Source organism: Diospyros lotus, chromosome 9, assembly GCF_014633365.1.
Source record: "Diospyros lotus cultivar Yz01 chromosome 9, ASM1463336v1, whole genome shotgun sequence".
In the NCBI taxonomy this organism is placed as follows: domain Eukaryota; kingdom Viridiplantae; phylum Streptophyta; class Magnoliopsida; order Ericales; family Ebenaceae; genus Diospyros; species Diospyros lotus.
The window spans coordinates 32,077,108-32,096,026 of record NC_068346.1 but is presented as its reverse complement, the minus strand read 5'-3'; the positions used below and the strand labels follow the sequence as shown (position 1 = coordinate 32,096,026).

The 18,919-nt window shown below is 31.2% G+C and overlaps 1 protein-coding gene across 4 annotated transcripts; it reads left to right on the top strand.

Moving 5' to 3' along the window:
- The first annotated feature begins 9,095 nt into the window (after nucleotides 1-9,095).
- On the top strand, nucleotides 9,096-12,660 carry LOC127810185 (transcription factor bHLH103-like). 4 transcript variants are annotated; one of them, XR_008025381.1, is made up of 10 exons: nucleotides 9,096-9,521; nucleotides 9,805-9,873; nucleotides 9,972-10,026; nucleotides 10,369-10,484; nucleotides 10,647-10,792; nucleotides 11,087-11,302; nucleotides 11,404-11,478; nucleotides 11,635-11,867; nucleotides 12,087-12,143; nucleotides 12,290-12,366. XR_008025381.1 is itself a non-coding variant. In XM_052349512.1 (10 exons), the coding sequence occupies exons 2-10, from the start codon at nucleotides 9,825-9,827 to the stop codon at nucleotides 12,377-12,379; spliced, it is 870 nt and encodes a 289-aa protein (XP_052205472.1). In that variant the 5' UTR covers nucleotides 9,096-9,521; nucleotides 9,813-9,824; the 3' UTR covers nucleotides 12,380-12,660. The 4 variants fall into 4 exon arrangements, 3 of the variants coding, with proteins under 3 accessions (XP_052205472.1, XP_052205470.1, XP_052205471.1); XM_052349512.1 differs by having other exon boundaries at nucleotides 9,813-9,873; nucleotides 11,635-11,700; nucleotides 12,290-12,660; XM_052349510.1 differs by having other exon boundaries at nucleotides 11,635-11,700; nucleotides 12,290-12,660.
- The last annotated feature ends 6,259 nt before the right edge of the window (nucleotides 12,661-18,919 follow it).

The following is an 18,919-nucleotide window of genomic DNA, read 5'->3' as shown; positions in this document are numbered from 1 at the left end:
GTTTTGTATAATTTTTTGTGGAACCGTGACAAATTGGGATTATGGCTGAAATGAGGTCTTTTTTTATTTCATCTTTTCATAGAGGTGATGTATTTGGAGTTTGGAAAGATTATGATAAGTTTTGGGATGGTTTGGGGGGGGTTTGGTTCGTCCGTTGGGGGTCGACTGGGAGGGTCCGGGAGTCGACTCCCCAAGGTTTGATCTCGGTTAGCTCGCTTGAGGCGACGTCGGAGTCGACTGTGCCTCGAAAGTCGACTGTCTTGGTGTCAAAGTCGACTCCCGCAATAGACTACACTATGTACCTTATACTATTTCAGCCACAACTTTCTTTGTAGATATCCGATTGAAAAACCGTTTAAAGTTTCATAAACTAGACTCGATAAGAATCGATTTGGTATATAATTTGTGGGTATTTGGACAAAAATTGGATGAGTTGGAGCCCGATGAACTAGAAGCTAGAAATTGAAATCTTCAATTCCAGTCCAATAATGCTTTGGTGTTTGGGGCATAACTATTTGTGGTATTGTCCAACTTGAAATCCATTTTTGTACAACAAACTAGGCTTATTAAGCTTTGTTTTAGAATATATCTTGGATTATTTGAATATGTTTTGAGGCCGTAGCAACCCAACCAATCTTAGCATGGAATATGGAGTTCTTCCGTTTGAGCAATTTGTTTTACCCCAATGTTCGGAAGATAAATAGTTTATTTTGGGGCATCATTGGAGTATGATGAGATTCACTGATAGGCTAGATTATAATGCTTTTAGATGTGATTCTTTATGAGAATAAAAAATGTTCCCTGAGCATTGTTGATGCATTTTGTATTTGCTAGCCAAGTAGGGCTATTTCTCCCTATATTTTTTTGTGGAATGATGCCGAACCTTATCGGGGTAGGTTCCAGATGGTTGCTATTTGGGGTGGTGTTATATTTCGATTTATTTATTATTACACATTGCATGGTGATGCATTGGGACATTGGGATATGGGTTTGCATATATCTGGGATCATGTTTTGTGTTCAGTGGTGGCGTGAGCATTGGCATGACATGGTTGGTTTGTGAATACCGACCTGTGTATTGTAGGTGAGCATGGACACATGGAGCATGTGTATGTGTGACTTCTTATGTGGGCGTAGTATGGCCTGATATTTGGCTTATGGGGGCCTTAATATCATATTTATGCTGCATAAGCCGTACATTTATTTATTTGTTGCATTGCATGTTGAGGATATGGGACTCTAGGGAATGATCTGGCACTACAAGAAAAATCGATTTTAGTGACAGAAAAATCCATCATTAAAAATAGAAAATTCGTCACTAAATTTTTTGTGACGGGGTAAAAATCTGTCACAAAAAAGGGCGTCACTGAATTTTAGTGATGGGGTTGAGCAATCCCGTCACAAATCTGTGACGGGACAACTTTCTTGTCACAGATCTGTGACGGGGTACAGAGCCCCGTCACAAATCGTTTTAAATAATAAAAATAAAATATTAAAATTAATTTTAAAATAAAATAAAATAAATCTTTATCTAATTTATAATATTAATTCTAAATATTGGAGTTGAAATTTTATTTCTTCTTTTTATTGTTTTATTTTAGATAAAAATCTTGAAATCTATTAGTGTGCTCTACATATTTTATAAAAATAAAATAATATTTTTCTTAAATACTATTTTAATTTTTAGTCTTTAATTACCTGCATATTTGAATTAAAATAATTATCTAATTTATTTCATATGTTAGTTTTAAATATTTGAATTGAAATTTTATTTATTATTTTTAATGTTTTATGTGAAATAGAATTTTTTGTATTTTTTAATGTGTATATTTTATTTATAACAATAAAAGTAAACTATATTACATTTAAAAGTAAACTATTAAAAATTACATTATTACATCAACATTTCTTATGTATTTTATTTAAAATTACAGTATTATATTTTAATTAAAAGTAAATTTTTTTCAACTAAAAATAAAAAAAAAAACACAAAGAACCATTAAACTAAACTAATACAAAATAACTATAAGTAAACTAAAACAAAATAACTACAACTAAACTAACACAAAATAATCATTAAACTTAACTAACACAAAATAACTAAAACTAAACAATACAAAATAACCAAAACTAAACAACACAAAATAATTACCTCATTGACTGAAAGAGTGGCGGCAATGGCACCGAAGCAGTAACAATACCGGAGGAAGACAGCAGCTGCAAAAAATCAAAAGAACCAAGGGGGAATAGAGAAATGGCGTCGGAATAGGGGGAAGGGGGCGAGAAAGAGTGAGAACTAGAGAGGGGAAGGGGGAGAATGGCTATTCGGGATGGGGGTTTTAAACTTAAATTAGTGATGGGTGTGCCAGTCCCGTCGCTGATCAGTGACGGGCATGGCAGTCCCGTCACTAGTCCCATCACTAAATTATGATTTTCTTGTAGTGTGGTGTATACCTCGGGAGTCTTTGGATATGGAAGTTGTTTGGGCCCGATAGGGAATGATATGGTGTATACTCCACTGGTGTACTTTTAGATTTCGGGGAATGATCTAGTGTATACCTCGGAAGTCTATAGTAGCCTATATTGGGTTACAACAGGTTTGTATGCGGGACTTGGAGGCCAATGTGTGTCTTGTCTTATATGGACCCCAAGGACTGTGTGTGCATTGATGCATTTACGTTATGATTTGGCATCGTGGTACATGACATGGTTTGATATGCGATACATATCATGCAAGGTAGGTATATTTATGGACGAGTCAGCTATCAACCATGTTATCTTTTTTTATATGTATACACTTGCTGAATCTTGTGACTCACTCTTGTTTTACATCATTCCAGGTAAGCGTGGAAAAGAAGTTCAGAGTGGGACCAAGCTTAGTTCTCCCTATGTTAGATGTTGTGTACAGAGGCACCCTAACTGAAAGATTCTTGGGTGTTTTGTCTTGTTTTGAGTCCGGCAAGGATATTGTCTTGCTATGCTAGACATGGTATTTTTGTGTGTGCAGGCATGTGAGCCCTAATGTTGTCATCAAAGAATGTATGCTACAAGATTTTTGCTTCTGTTGTGTATATTATTGAAAATATCTTTTGAGATTTTTTATTGAAGTTTGCATCTGTATCCTTTCCATAAAGGGTTTCTCTTGAAACTCTTATGTTTACGGGACTTTCAGGAGTGGGTCCTTACAGCACTAGCCGAGTCGAAACCACGAGTCAGGGGTTAGAAATCTCAAGTTTGTATATTAAATTTTTTTAATATTACTTAATTATCCCTATATTTTTTATTTCAAATGAGTCAAACGTTATAAGGCATAATAATTTATGAAAAATACTATTGACACCCCTTAACCTACACCTTGAATTACATAATGTATATAAAATGATAAAAATACCCCTTATTTAAGGCGATGAGACACATGACTAAACTACTCACCTCACTAAGGTGGTGAGACGACACAAGGGGTATTTTTATAATTTTACATATATTATGTAGAGTAAAATGTAGTTCAAGAAATACTAATAATATAATTCATAATTTAAATGCAGAACATTAAAAAAACAAGTGTAATTTTAGAAGTTGAGGGGGCAATTGCCCACCCTCAAATATACCTAAAGCTGCCATAGAGTTATGAGAGGAAAAGTCGATCTTAGGTGTGTTTGATTGAAAATAAGATGAAAATGAAAATATTTTTTAATTTCATAATAAATAATTCTCACCTCTTCTAATTATAATTTTTTATGAAAAATGGGTTAAAACATGTTTTAATGCGTTGTATTATAATTTTTTTTATAAAAAATATTAAGTAATCAAATATATAATAATAAAAAAATTTATATTAATATAATATTTCTTATAAAAAATAATTCTAATCAAACACACGAACAAAATTCTAGACTTTCTAGGATGAACCCATTTCTGAGTTCCCCAACCAACCCACAATCGAACCAGTGTTACACCACACCAGTCTCACACCTTATCCAAATGTTTGGTTTAAATCAAGATGATATTAAAAATTAAAATATCTACAAATAGAAGTAAATCGTCCAACAAAAATTAAAATACAAAAAATATAATTTAAAAACAAATAATATTTTTTCAATATAGTTTTAGTCCTTTATGAACTTGATATGAGTGAAATATAAATAATAATTTAAAATGTTAATTAATATATAAGTTGTACATATAATATATAAATATATATATATATTTTTCTGTTTATAAGTAAACGCTTATTTTGAAAATACCGTTCTTACGTGGTCTTCCGCCACTAATGTTATCGATTTTAGCAAAAGAAGTAAATCACAGGCGAAAACTTTGCCTTTACGAAGATCCTTCGCGGTCTCCTTTGCATACATGTGAGACATGTCAATCACTTACCGTAAATCTTTCTGTGGTCTTTTGTAGCCAGATTACCCCGATTAAGGTGAGTTGGCCCATTTATTAATTTATTTCAGGCAAGCACTTTTGTGACCTATGACCTGTGAGGCAAATACAAACTGCCAATATCCCTAGTTATATGAAATTAAACCAGACTTAAATTTAATTTATTTTTAAATTTTTGGTCAAGATTTTCTTAGCTATTTGACAGGAGCTTCCAAACTATTCCATGCATTCCACATGTCATTAATTAGATTCTGGTTTGAGGATCAATGCATGTCTGCTTAACACAAGGCAGTCTGACTTCCCAACGTTAAAAAAAAACCCACTATTAATGAAGGGCATCACACTACATGTAATAGACATCACGCAGAAAACAACACTATACTTGTGAAAGACCAAACATTAGTACTACTAACATATATAGAAATAAGACAAATTAAGATCTAGAAGGCCTGTTTGTTGACTCTGATCAGGTCATGAACTAAGTCAATGTGGATCACTTGCCAATGAGATTCCTCGTCCAGACATTTAAATTATGTGTTCAAGTTTATAAATATATATGTATATCTCTTTTTTTTATAAAGTATGATTAGCGTTTGTAGATCAGATTTGTATATATATATATATATATCCTTACCGGCAATGGAACGACTAATAGGATCCAATCCAAACGCGGCCTCATTAAAGAAATAATTAAACAGATTCAAAGTATAAATACTTTCCTATGATTGTGTCTATATCCATATATATATATATACAAATTGTTTATGTGGATGTATGATTGTCTATGGGTTAGAGACAGGACAAGCCACAAAAAACCAGGCAAGGAAGACAAAAGCAAGAGCTTATCCCATTACAAACATATATATATATATATATTAGGTTGGACAGAAACAAAAACGAGAAATAAATATGATACGAAATAGAAATGGAAGAACGATAATTTAAAAAAAAAAAATAAGAAAAGAAAAATGTAGGAAAATGTGTAAATAAAAATATAGGGAGTTTTTTGTAAATATAATTTTTAATATAGAAAATTATGTATTAAAAATTAATATCTAATATATAATCTATATATTATATATTATAATATAAAAATTCTCTTATATTTTTATATTATATAATATAAGAAAAAAATTTTGCCTCTAACCATTTCATGAATGAAAAAGCGTTTCTGATATTTTTTTAATATTATAAAATAATTTTGAAATATTTATGAAATTATAAAAACAACTCAAAATTTATTTTTTGGTATTTTTCAACATTTTTGGTACAAGAAACGTTTTGAAAAAATCGAAATGACACCCTCGAAGAGTGTTTGTGTATCATAGTGCACGTATAGTTATATTGAAGATATAGATAAATATACCTTTAAAGGTTGAGTACTGTTTGAATCTTTTTAGAGAGTTTTTGTTAGAATTTTTGTTATAATATCTGTAGTAATAGTTTAACTTTTAATAACCTTTGACAAGTTAAAAATTTATCATTACTATTCTAATTTCTTGTCGTTATTAAGTAAAATTATTAACGATAATCATAATAAAAAATACAAATAAAAAACAATGTAAGAAATGGGGAAAAAAATTGGGATAGTCCAAGTTGCCCAAACCTCATCCAATAACCTCCCAAAGTCAAAATCCCCAAATCATAATCTTAGGTTTCATGAAATACCGAAGTTCCCCAGTTTCGCTAGGTTTTGTGACTTCTACAATTTTTAAGTATACTCATTTGTTTCTCCTTCCCTCCATATATATATTAGGCGTATTCTTTTCCATATTTGCTAATCGCATATACTTAAGATTTATTGTTTGGACCAAGTATGGTTCATCTTACTATTCCCTTTCAATCTTTTAATTCTTGTTTTGTCTAGTGTTCCTTTTTGGCTCATATTCAAGATTGGATTGAACATATTGTTTTTTTTTTTTTCCCATGTTGTTTGGTTGCCTCTTCATTACTACAAATCTAAAAGCTCGATATTGACAAAAAAATACCACGATTACTTGTAATAAGAAATTAAAGAGCTTAATTGTAAGAACCAAGCATGATAAGAGCATGTTTGAGGTCATAAAGAGATTTGCGCAAACACAAATGCGAGGGGAAAGGTTGGATCAACAAAACCTTAAGATTGACTCATGTATACTTCTTAAAAATAATTATAAAAGATGGCATTCTTTATGTTCAATTGATCCACCTTGAGAAAATAACAATGGAAAGTACTAGAGGGATGGTCATAGGTTTCATGACAAGACCTTAAAAGTCAACTTCATGTCACATTGATAAAAACATTTTGTGGCAATCCAGGCTTTGTAAGTATCAATCGAGGCATGGATTATTGTTTGGATTTTGAAGACCTATTACAAGTGATGACATGACAAGAAGGTGGTGGCGAACCAAATCCCAAGTTTCATATGCAATTGAATCATCAAATTTGTCTTGCATAGTCTCCTACTAGCTATTAACAATATACACAGCCTTAGAGAAGTAAATATGAACTCAATTGAATTAGTTGAAACCATACATTTGAACTAAATGGCCTTAATTTCGGGAAAGGGTCAAGTTTCTCCATGGTTTTTCTCACAAATACCCATGTAAGTTTGCCTTTCATTATTATGTTCTCTTTGTGCCTCTCTTAGGTTTGCAATGTGGTTGTCACCCTTATCCTACTTGTTTATGTTTTGGGGTTTGGGCATTGGATTGAGATCGAGTTCTTTAGGATGCTTCTTCAACTAAGACACTACTATTGTTGGGGACGTATCCCTAACTTGTTGGAAAATCCAAACCAAATGTTGATCTTGAGCCTTACAACTATAGAAAGAAGCAAGATTGCATTGGCATGATAACATGAAAAATCATGTTTGGAAAGAAGTATCCCTAGCTTGTTGGAAAATCTAAACCAAATGCTAAATGCTTATCAAAGTTGGAAATAGATTCTTAGAAAGAAAAAGAGAAAAAAGGAATAGCTAAATTAAAGAGGAGATTTTCCTTGTTTCTATTGTATGGCATTACATTATGTCTATTTTCATGTAGTCAAAGTTAATGGGTTTTTATACCCCAAGTAGTTTGGTTATCACTTGTGCAAGATTAACTCAAGATCATCCTAGTTCCATATTCACATAAATGAAGGTCTATATCATTGTGGGTTAGGGATTACTTAGTTGGAAGATGGTGATGATGACCACTTTCCAAGGAGTATGGGGATCAGCAACTATTTTTCTTGTAATATTACACATGTAGAGTTAGTTGCCTGCGCAGGACTATACTATAGTCAATATGCCTTTTTAGAGGGTCGATCATGTGTGTGAAAGCTCAAGTATTCCTTAATAGAAAGCCCATTTGGTTAAACCACCTCTAAAAGCCCTTTCTTTTTTTGCAAAGACCTTCTCTTATGATGTCATGTAGATCCAACCCTATAATCACTACTATTTATGTTCTTTGGATGATCAAGCTACAATAGCTACAACCCTTCGAGGTAGCTTGAGCGATCGTTTCAATAGGATCTGGGTGTTGGGTATTCTCAGGTTGTGTGTTCGATTCTTGAATAGTGAAGCACTGTATCGTTGTACTATATGAGGGCTCATAAGCACGAGTTTTTAACTCGAGCCTGGTTTAATTGCTCGATTTGGATTGGTGTTAGTAGATTATAGGGAGGCAACGCCGCCACTAGGAGAAGCTCCTCGATTCCTACGTTAAAAAAAAAAAACTACAATAGTTAAAACAATAAATTCTAAAATTAATAAAAAAATAAAAGGATCTTAAAATTAAGCAAATGCTTCATCAAGGTAAGATATTTTAAGATTTTGTAAGGTTAAAAAAAAATAGGGCCCTTTTATTATGAGGAGTAATAATCTATACTTCGAATAGCTTTTTTTGACAAGTGAAAGGTGATTCAATTAAGTGTATGTAAAATAATAGTATATTTAATAGAAATGGCAAAAAAATAATTATTGTAACAATAAATTATAAAAAAATATTCATAAAAATATGAATATTATATCAATAAAAAATTTTGTTATTTTGTGAAATAGCAAAAAAATATATATATATTATAGCATTTGTAGATATTGTGTCTTATTATTATATGGACAATAATATGTGGTGTTATTTTATAATTTGAAATGATAGTCTTACTAGGCGAAATGTCTGAAATGTCCTTACATTAGTTTTGAGTGGTCCTACTATGATTATTAAAACTATAAAGTAATATAACTGTATTTTAAATATTTGATGTAGGAAGATTACTTTAAGACCATAAAATAATATAAAATAACATTATTATTATGTTTTAAGTTTTTCTTCATAAATTTTTATTTTTTTTTATATATTCATTCAAACTTTTCATTATTTCGATTACACTCTTAAATTTATATTTTTTAAATTAATTTAAATTTTATATTTTGACGTGAACATAATATAACGTTTATTTTATTATCTTATTTTATTTTTTTATATAAAAGTATATTAATTAAATTAATTCAAAAATTATTATCCAATTATATAATTAAAATAATAAAAAGTTTAAGTTTTCTCTGGAAAATATATTATATTATAGAAATTAAATTAATTAGAAAATTAGGTTTTGTGTATAATTAAAATAATAAAAATTTAAATAATTACATAAAAAATATAAAAATATTAATTTCAACATTACTTTTTTTAGCAAGACACTGATGAATTGTTATAAATTATTGTTATTAGGTGGGTACATCAAGGGGACTTCTTCGTTCTAGAAGGAGATTTGCGTTTGATAGGAAGAAAATGGTGGTTGAGCTTCGAGTTATAATTTTATTGAATTCTCATGTCGTTTGCGTGTTTGTTGGGACGGTCCTCTTCTTCTTCTCGAAAACAAGTCAAAAGGATCCGAAAGCGAAATCAAAGGAAAACTTGCTCTTTCACAGCCGCCCTTCCCGCATAAACTACCTATTTTTCTGCTAAATCTTCTCCCTACGTTATGTCCTTTTCTCCCATGCACTAAACAAAGCTGTGACCTTGAATACCCACCTCTTTGACTAAAATGGAAACCCTTCACCTCCCTTGTTTCAATTCCAATCTTAAAATGCCTATATATATACCTTCAGTGCCGGTGACCAATGTAAACAAGTTAAGCTGCTTCCTGCTCCGGTTCTCTATAAATTTTAATCGAAGGTGAGCACATCAAATAGCTCAATGATAATGGTGTTCAGTTCAAACAGCTCGACGGGTATGGTGCGGGCAACCTGTTTGTCATAATGCCTTGAAGAGCCAGTCCAGTTTTGAGCTTTTCCTTTGTCAAATATATATACATGTTGATTGATTCATAATCTCCTCACAGGAAGAGTAGTTTGATCTTGTGTATGATGAAGATCGTGACAATGCAACCGTTTGTTTATTTAGCTTTACAGCTTCTTATATGTTTCTTATATTATTGATTTGTTCTTGGCGGATTAAGCTTTGCAGAAGGGCTTTGTAATGGAGAACGTCGTTTTACCGTCGGTTTCGACACAGAGTTACAGCTACGGTAGAAGTGATACTGGCAATTTAAAAGATATTCTTGTCAGTGAACAATCAAGAAGTTCTCCCATTTGTTCACTGTCTTTTCTTATTTGCATTTTGTAGCTTACAGTGACCAGCCTGTCTCAGACATCCAGCCGATGCAGATGGACAGCATAGTGTATGTCTCTTCCTCTAGTTAAAACTAGTTGGAAATTTGGAAGCTACTATTTGATTCTTAGTTACAGCCAGATGGAATTAATCAGTTAGAAAATTCACATGATTTCTTCTATTTTCTTTGGCATTTCCTTGCAACCATGCACACTGGGAAAATCCTTTTCCTTTTGGTTGTTTTCTAATTGAAAGCCATGTGTTGATTGTTTCTGAAAATTATAGACATAATCTATTATAAACAATTTCCTAATTAAGTTAAAAAGTGATGTCGTCATTCTCATTATAGTCAAAAAGAGTTAGGCCTATAATATTGATAATTAGTGTCTTCAATTTCATGTTCTCTCAACAGATCAAATGTTTACGGAAGCAGCATTTGCACTGAGCCGGAAGTATACAGTCACTTTAGCTGGCAAAAATCTGGAGCCTTTGCCATTCCTCCTCAATCTCCCATTTACCATCGACCAGGTTTGACGAATCGCTCTCGATCTGTGATTAGTTTTAGGACACACTTCTTCCAATTCCAGCCTAATTTTGCTCATGACCCCTTTTTTTTCTCTTGTTTTTGCTAACAACTTTCGTTGAATCATCCATGTGACCCTTGTGGCTTGTGTACATTTCAATTTTCAGGATCATCGACGATAATGACAACCAAAAGACTAGATTGCCCTTACCTAGGAGCAAGTAATCTAATGTCAGAATTAAGCTGTGATAGTATTACACCTCACCGGCCATTGTCTTTTTGCGAGAAGGTCTCGGTTCCACAATGTGAAACTGTACGTACGTTGATTCCTTCTACACTAGCCCATGGTCAAAACTTGACATGTGATTATGTTTTTTTATATGCATACAAAGACGGAAAGATTAAATACAATTGGATAATGGAATAACTCACTAGCTGACTAAAAGGTTTCCAGAACTTGAAACCAACCATGGCATTAGTTTATGTGGTCTGACAAGTGACGGATGAATTGGTTTTATTGGCTGATTCCATTGATGCAATGGGAATCAACTTCATTAAACAACTAAGAAAGTCAAAACGTTTAATGTCATATCAACTTTTTATTTAGGAGCCAATCAAACAGTGCATCATCTTTGACAACCCTAGCCAGGCCAGAAATGAAAGAAAACGTCCATTCGAGCTTGGTAATGGGGGATTGAATGAGCTGGTTAACACTAAAGCTGCTCGGAGCGAGTTGACGACAAGCAAGAAGAAGTCTGCAGGCTTTGAAGAGCAATGGGATAATCAAGTCAAGGAAGAATCAAGGGAGATCCAAAGACAGAGAGTATGTACTGTTTATTTTTTTTTTGGGGGGGGGGGGACACTCCAACAATTCTGTTTCTGTTTCTGCAATGAAGCGTTGTTTCCTTTCTCTTGTGATTGCAGGCGCCAGTTAGGAGAAGCCAGAAGCTCAGTCAGAAGGTCACTGCTCTTCAGAAACTGGTCTCTCCCTACGGCAAGGTCAGCGATTACTGCAACTCCATTCGAGATGCAAAAAATAAGAGTGAAAATGCAAGAACAAATAAAAAGCCAGATTTTTTCTTTGCTGTTTCTGAAAGAGAAGACTTGATTTTATCCTTGAATATACCTGAATTTGGGTTTATGAATTTTTTGCAGGCTGACACAGCCTCGGTACTGCAAGAGGCATCCATTTCTATCAAGGTACTTCAAGATCAAATTCAGGTGAAGCCTCACTGCCCTAACAAACTCTATTTGCTTGTTTGTTAAGTAACAGTGAAATGCAGTGTTATGAAGACCAGATTGGACCGGGTGATCTGACCAGATTAACCGGTTTAGGTCACCTAAAATAAGTGGCCAGTGCAACCGGCAACAGGGTTATTATATTTTTGGTAATTTTTTCATTTTTATATCTCAGTTAATTATTTTGGATTCAGATTCAACCGATTACTTGACCCTTTCCTGTTTGGTGTTAGAACATAGGAAAGTTGTGGGAAAAAGGGGTCAAGTTTATTATCTGCCGGCTATAGGATTAATATAGAAGACTTGACCATTTATCGACTTCTGTATTTACTTTGTTTTTCTTTCTTTTCGATGTTAATTGTGCGCAGAAATTGTTTGGAACGTTGACTGCCTCAAACAGAAGCAGCAACTCTCTTGATCTGCAGGTAGGCAATGCATTATTATTATTTCCCTAACTATAAACAATGCTCAATATTGTTGGAGCTATCCATTCGGCCAACAAATTAGATTTTTTTTTTTTTTAACAAGATTATATCATTCGGGACTAACAAACTGAATGCCTGTCGAACAGAGATCGAAAAGTAGTCGAGTCGATCTTCGAAGCAGGGGGCTTTGCCTTGTTCCAATATCATTTACAGAGAAGTTGGCATTTGACAAATGAAATCCAAGCTGGTTTTCAGCTTGCTCACTTATGGAGAACTGCCATACCGGGAAACATATAATAGTAGTTACCAGATAACATCTTTTCTGTCTTCTTCTTCTTCTTCTTCTTCCATCACTCATTCACTCTCCTGTAACAATCTCTATATCAATCAAACCTAATGACGATGAAACCATTACTTAGCAAATGCTTGATTTTAGGATCTAAAATTGTTTTACAGTACAAAAATGTGAGAAAAAAAAAAAAAGTTATACATGTAACCATAATCATGGATGCTCAAGATTAAGATTTACAATAACGATAAATAAGATCAGTAGTTACTAAATTCATGAGTGACAACAGTTAAGTTCATAGAATTGTGTGTTTTATATTAGGTGGGTCGCATTAAGTTTAATATTTTCATACGTCGCCTATATGATAGCTTATGAGTTTAATAAGATCAATATACTCGAACAATAAAATTATTCTGTTTATACTTAATTTGGTCCTTATATAGTTTTCACTAAACAACCCTTTCAAGACAATTGTACATTAGTATGCCCTCTTTTTTAAAAAAAAAAATAAAAACGGTGAGTTGGGTAACACAATGTTGTTACAACCATAAAAGTATTTTTTTTTTATTTTTTTAGATCAATATTATAGACTACTTTGAGATTTGTTTAAATTATATTGATTACTTATATGTTTTTAAAATGGCACATAGTGGCGAAGCCAAAAATCTTAAGCAGATGGGCAAAAATTAAACCTTAAACTCTAAACTTTATCTAAAATTAAATAATATAACAAAATTAAAATAATATAATATTAAAAAATATATATCTATAAATTATATAATCGATATATTTTTATATTTTAATAACGTCTCATAATAATATTATTATCAATTTTATTAAATATCTATTTTTGAATATACACAACTAAATTGTCGTTCAATCATTAATCTCCAATTTGATTGTGCAGCCGAGTCTTAATAAGTTCCATGATAGACTGTCGTTCAATTATTGATCTCTAATTTAATTATATAGCTGAGTCTTGACAAATTTCATGACAGAAAATATATTTTTTGCCACAATTTCAAATATGTAATTGATAAATTTGTAACAAAAAATGAAAAATAATAATCCCTCTAATTAAAAATAGTTAAAAAAATAGTCAAAAGAGGTTGACATACACAAAAGAAAAGTGAGTCTAATTTTCATATTTCTTATTTTTAATTTTCGACTAATACTGAAAAAAGCACTGGCAGTCACCACCAGCTATCATGACCGGTGATTTTCAGCGATCAGAGGCAACCACTTGACACCCTTATTCTCATCAACCAACGTACCCAAAAACCAATAAAATCTAACAGCCAAATTTCGTAAATTTAAACTTAAACTTCTGGCCAAACCCAATGTGCGTAAATGCATTGGCAAGTGCCACCAACCAAAGTGGCCGGTGGTTTTCGGCAATCAGAGGCAATCACCGAACACCCTTATCCTCATCGACTAATATACCCAAAATCTATAATTTTTTAAAAATTCAGGATGACATTTAAAAAAAAAATTATTATATATAATATTTTTTTTAAAAATCCAAGGTGGGCAACTGTCCACCCTTTACTGTATGTGGCTCCGCCACTGATGGCATGTATCTCTCTTGAGTCTCATAGTTATAGGTTACTCCATCTGCTATTAGTTAATGGTCATTAATTTTTTTTTTAAATTCTTACAATAAATCTTCTCTCTCCACTATTATTGAAAAAAACAAAATAAATAAAAAAGAATTACACATGGTGACCAACTTTCACCACCATCATCGAGACTAGGTTTTCTCTTTTGAAGGAGAAACTAATAAATTGATTTCTCATTTAAAAGAGAAACCAAGATTTTTGGGTTTTTCCTTCAAATGAGAAGAAACCTAAAAGAACCCAAATTTATAGGTTAAATGTGGGTTTTTCAAAGAACAAGTTGAACCTAAAAAAATATAGGTTCGAGATTCAAAGAGAAAGAGAGAGATTTGTGACCAATAGGGTTTGTGATAAAACCCTATCCAAATAGAGCTTTACAAAAATGAAAGTGAGAATTCTTGAGCATCCCATGGTTGAAACCATCTCATCTGTTGCCAACCCAAGGGACAAAGAGAATGAGATGAGGAAGAGAGTTGAGGGATAGAGGTCTAAGTTGTCAAAAAAAGAGGGAGGAAAGAAGTTACGATACACTAGAGAATAGAGGTAACAAAGGAAGTTTGTTTATATTTGAGTGTAAAATAGTCAATTTTCATATTCAATTAATAGCAATTGAGGCGCATGTTATTTTTGAAAACACGTGGATGATCGATGTAATTTAAGCAAACCTCAAAGATGGTGTGTGAAATTTACCCCTTTCATTTTTTTTTTTAATCACAAACATGTATAATGTAAAAAAGAGATACGAAAAGAGAACATGTGAGAGTATCTTAATAGGATAATAATTTTTTTCCTAAAAATAAGGGTGAGTATGCTTGTCGTGATGCAAGAATGACCATTTTATCCCTACATGGGTGTTGTGTAGTCTGATGGCACAATGCCATGTACAGGGCAAAATGATCAATCCTCACAAAATTACTCTTAATTTTGAAGCCTATATAATTGTCCATCTTAAAAAAATATAAAAAGAGAGTTTTTATACCAAAAAAATAAAAAAGAAACAAAGTAGAAACTTTGTTAAGAATAGTAATCAAGTAAAACACAGGTGTTCCAATAGTAATTTTTTACGGTTTCAAACAATCCCACCCCATTAGATAATAATTAGTTCTTAGTTGTCATCTCCTAACTCTTGTGTTGATAGGTTAACATTTTAGATTATCTCATTTGTTACAATTTGAATCATATCGTTTATATTCTTTAAACAATATATTTGTTAAGTTTTATGTTATGAATGTTTTGACGATGTTTGCATTATGCCAAAACTTTAATGTCCTCATATGTTATATTAAACTTGTTTTGATTAGTATGTAAATTATTTTATCCCTCTGTAAAATATTGCTCAAGGATATATTAAGTCTATCTTGATAGAATATATGTTGAAGATGTCTTGAGCTCATATAAGGTTAAGGAATCTTGACAGATTTGTCTTTTTAGTATAATTTATCTCATATGTGTTAATATTTTTTTAGTTATATACTTTATTGATATGACTTTTAATATGCTTCTCTTTAAGATCATTCTAAAAATAATGCACGAGTGTCTTGTGAAGTTTATGATGTGTTATGTGATATATGTGGCAACATTACTCTAAGTTTTAGAGTAATGTGTTCTATATTTTATATCCGATATTTAACTGTTAAACATCAAATTTTTTTATTAAATGATCATACTATCAAGTGGTGATACTTGAGTTTTTGATTCATATGATTTATATTATATTATCCTTCATGTTAAGATTGTGTAATAATCTTAATATATTTTATTTGTAATTAATATTGTTCTTGTTTCTTATTTGTCAATATGCTTGATATGTTAATATGTTGCTCTAGGATTTCAAATAATATTTTAAGTATTTATAATACATGAGTGTCATGTGAACCTCATGATGTTTAAAGTAAATTTAAGGTTGGAAAATATCATAAGTACTCAAAATATGTGAAAGCATTTCTAAAATCTAGGAGCAATGTGTTTTAAGTATCTGTCATCTATGCTCGAGTAAATATATATATACTTAGGCAAGTCATCCTAAGTTCTAGAGCATAAATTCTTAAAGTTCTCAAATCCTAAGGTTGCGTTCTCTTTATTGTTTTCAAGTCATTTTTAGTTTTTGATTTTCTAAAATAATGAAAACGCGTTCTTTTTACTATTTTTAAAAATGCATTTTTGAAAACAAAAAAAAATTGTAAAGAAAACTTAAAACAACAAAAAGTTATTTTGAGTGTTTTTATTTAAAATAAATTCTAAACTCAAAACACATTTATTTATTTATATTTTATTATTATAATGAGAAAAAATATTACAAAATTCATCAATTTTAGAATGTATATATATTTTTAATAATATATTAATATTAAATATTTTTAATTTACTAAATAATCAAATTTATTGAATAAAATATTATTAAAAACTTATTTTTAAAACGCATTTTCTAATTTTCTATTTTGAAAAATAGTTTTTTAAAATGACAAAGAGAATACGTTTTCAATTTTTTAAAAATAGACTATCAAAACAAAAAATTAAAAATGAATTCAAAACTTAAAATTGAAAATTAAAAAACAAAAAGAACGCACCCTAAAATTTTAGAAAGATTTCTTGAAGATGGTTTAGAAGAATAGAAGTCATATATATTTGTACGATGGTTTAGAAGAATAGAAGTCATATATATTTTGTTAAGCTCATATACGTTTTTGTTCCGATAAGTATGATTGAAAAATTATGATGTTCAAGCAAATGTATCTTGATATTATATATTGTGTTTTGTTGTTGAATAATATATGTTTTGTTAGTGTCTCTCAAGAGCCCTTGCTAATTTGCCTTTCCTTTCCCAAATTTTTAAATTTATATATATATATATATATTTCTCTCTAAAATTTGCTTAATTCTCCACCACAAAATTATAGATTAAGCTATTAAACATATTTTTCTCTTTAATTTCCAGCTGGTTCCAACCCTAATTTTCAACCCTCAACCTTCTAGATGTTCTCCTCCCTTGACCTTAATTGTTGACTCTTGCTTCAAATCTCTTCAAGCTTATAGAAGACTTCCTCTGATCCCCCCTATGTATACACGTAAGAAAACAACTCTTCAATTCTCCTCACTTGCTATTTTGACTTTTCAACTTCACTATACGCTTGACTTTTCCACATTCTCCACTCATCTCCTTGATTTGGACTCTTCAACAAGCCATATAACTCACGCACTTGGTTTTTCAACAATGCTTATACTAGCTCTTAAATTATCATCTCATATTTTGCATAACTAATTAGCATAGATGATTGGAAAGAGTCATGCTACAATGCTCAAAAAAAATTGACGCATGAATTTATCAAAAAATTGACGGACAGACTTTAACAATGTTGAAATCCGCCCACCGTGCAATGGGCCCACATTGTGTGGGCAGATTTCATCACAGATGAAATCTGCCACGCTGGGCGATGAAATCCACTGGGTAGACTTCAACAGTTGAAGTCCGCTCAGTTTATTTAGGGCGGATTTCATAATTTCATCTATGATGAAATTCGCCCCAATTTTATTTAAATGTGCACGCGGTGTTTTCAATGTGAGAATATTTTTGATATTTGATATTTTTAGTTATACGGTACGTCAACTAATTCGGGTAAGGTAGAATAATCTTATTGGAAATGAGTGAGACACGAAAACAACATACCCGACTTCTCAACACAGAATTGATCTGCTACTTAGCGATCCTTCAAATATTCCCAATTTTTGCCAATAAATAACTTAAGTCATAAAAACAAGATACATCGATAATTAAAATGCTAATAATTGGATGTTATAATTCCCACAACAACTTTCTAAAACTTAAAAATGATCAATTTTCTTGTATTGAATTTATTTTACATTTATCATTTCTATCAATGATATATTTAAAGCATTACTGTTTATGGTTTGAAGAGTCCAAACTGTTTTATTTAAATAATCTTTAAAATTAAGAAAACAAATTTAAAAACCTAATTCACCCTCCTTTTAGGTGTCTATTATTTCTTATAATATCCAATTCTTAACTCTAAAACTATTTTTATCTAAAAAAATGTTCAAAGTAATTATATAAAGTAATTTTAAATTGTATTGCTACTTTAAAATTATTATAATATTAAAAATTAATAACTATTATAGTGATATAGGATAAATTTCAAAGACCATCCCTAAGGTTTAGCTAATATTCACTTACCACTATATGTTTTCAAAAAATGATAAAAATGATATAGGCTTTCATTGACTTTTGAAAACTCACAACATTTTATTTCAAACTATTACTTAACAAGTGTTAACTTTTCAAAATATCAAAAATACCTTTATTCTCTTTTCTTTGTAAATTACAAAAGAAATAGAATACAAATAAAGGAAATATTACTCAATAGTGGCCGTCTATAATCGCTAATCATTGCAATAGAGTTCATCAAACTTCGACGATGGAATTTAGTGAATTCGACTCCATTACCTAAGTTGTTGGATTAGGTTCATCTAAGCCCAATGATTTAGGTTTCATTGCCCAGATCATTGGGTAGCCCAGAAAGAAAGAGGAAAAAAAAAAAGAACGAAGAATTAAAATTCAATTTTCACATATTTTAAACCTATATGGCAATTTGAAACCCAAATCGATCTTGAACCCATATTATAGTTTGAAACTCTAAAACCACATATCTAGATTTGAAGATGGAAGAGAGAGATAATAATTAAATCTAGGTCCAAAGTACCTGGAACAAATAGAGAAATACAGAGGGAATAAATGAGTAAAAGATAAAGAAAAAACCTTGATTAATGGTAGTGACGGAGGTTTATGTAGAAATCCCAATTGTCACCATTGATTAGACTATAGTAGAGGTATAAATCTTCATCCCACCATCACAACG

Bases quoted from the DNA above. Each gene is read 5' to 3' on its own strand.
- LOC127810185 (XM_052349512.1), top strand. From the start codon at position 9,825: ATGGAGAACGTCGTTTTACCGTCGGTTTCGACACAGAGTTACAGCTAC. The intron at 11,479-11,634 runs GTCAGCGATTAC...AATTTTTTGCAG, and splicing joins TGGTCTCTCCCTACGGCAAG to GCTGACACAGCCTCGGTACT. The intron at 11,701-12,086 runs GTGAAGCCTCAC...AATTGTGCGCAG, and splicing joins TACTTCAAGATCAAATTCAG to AAATTGTTTGGAACGTTGAC.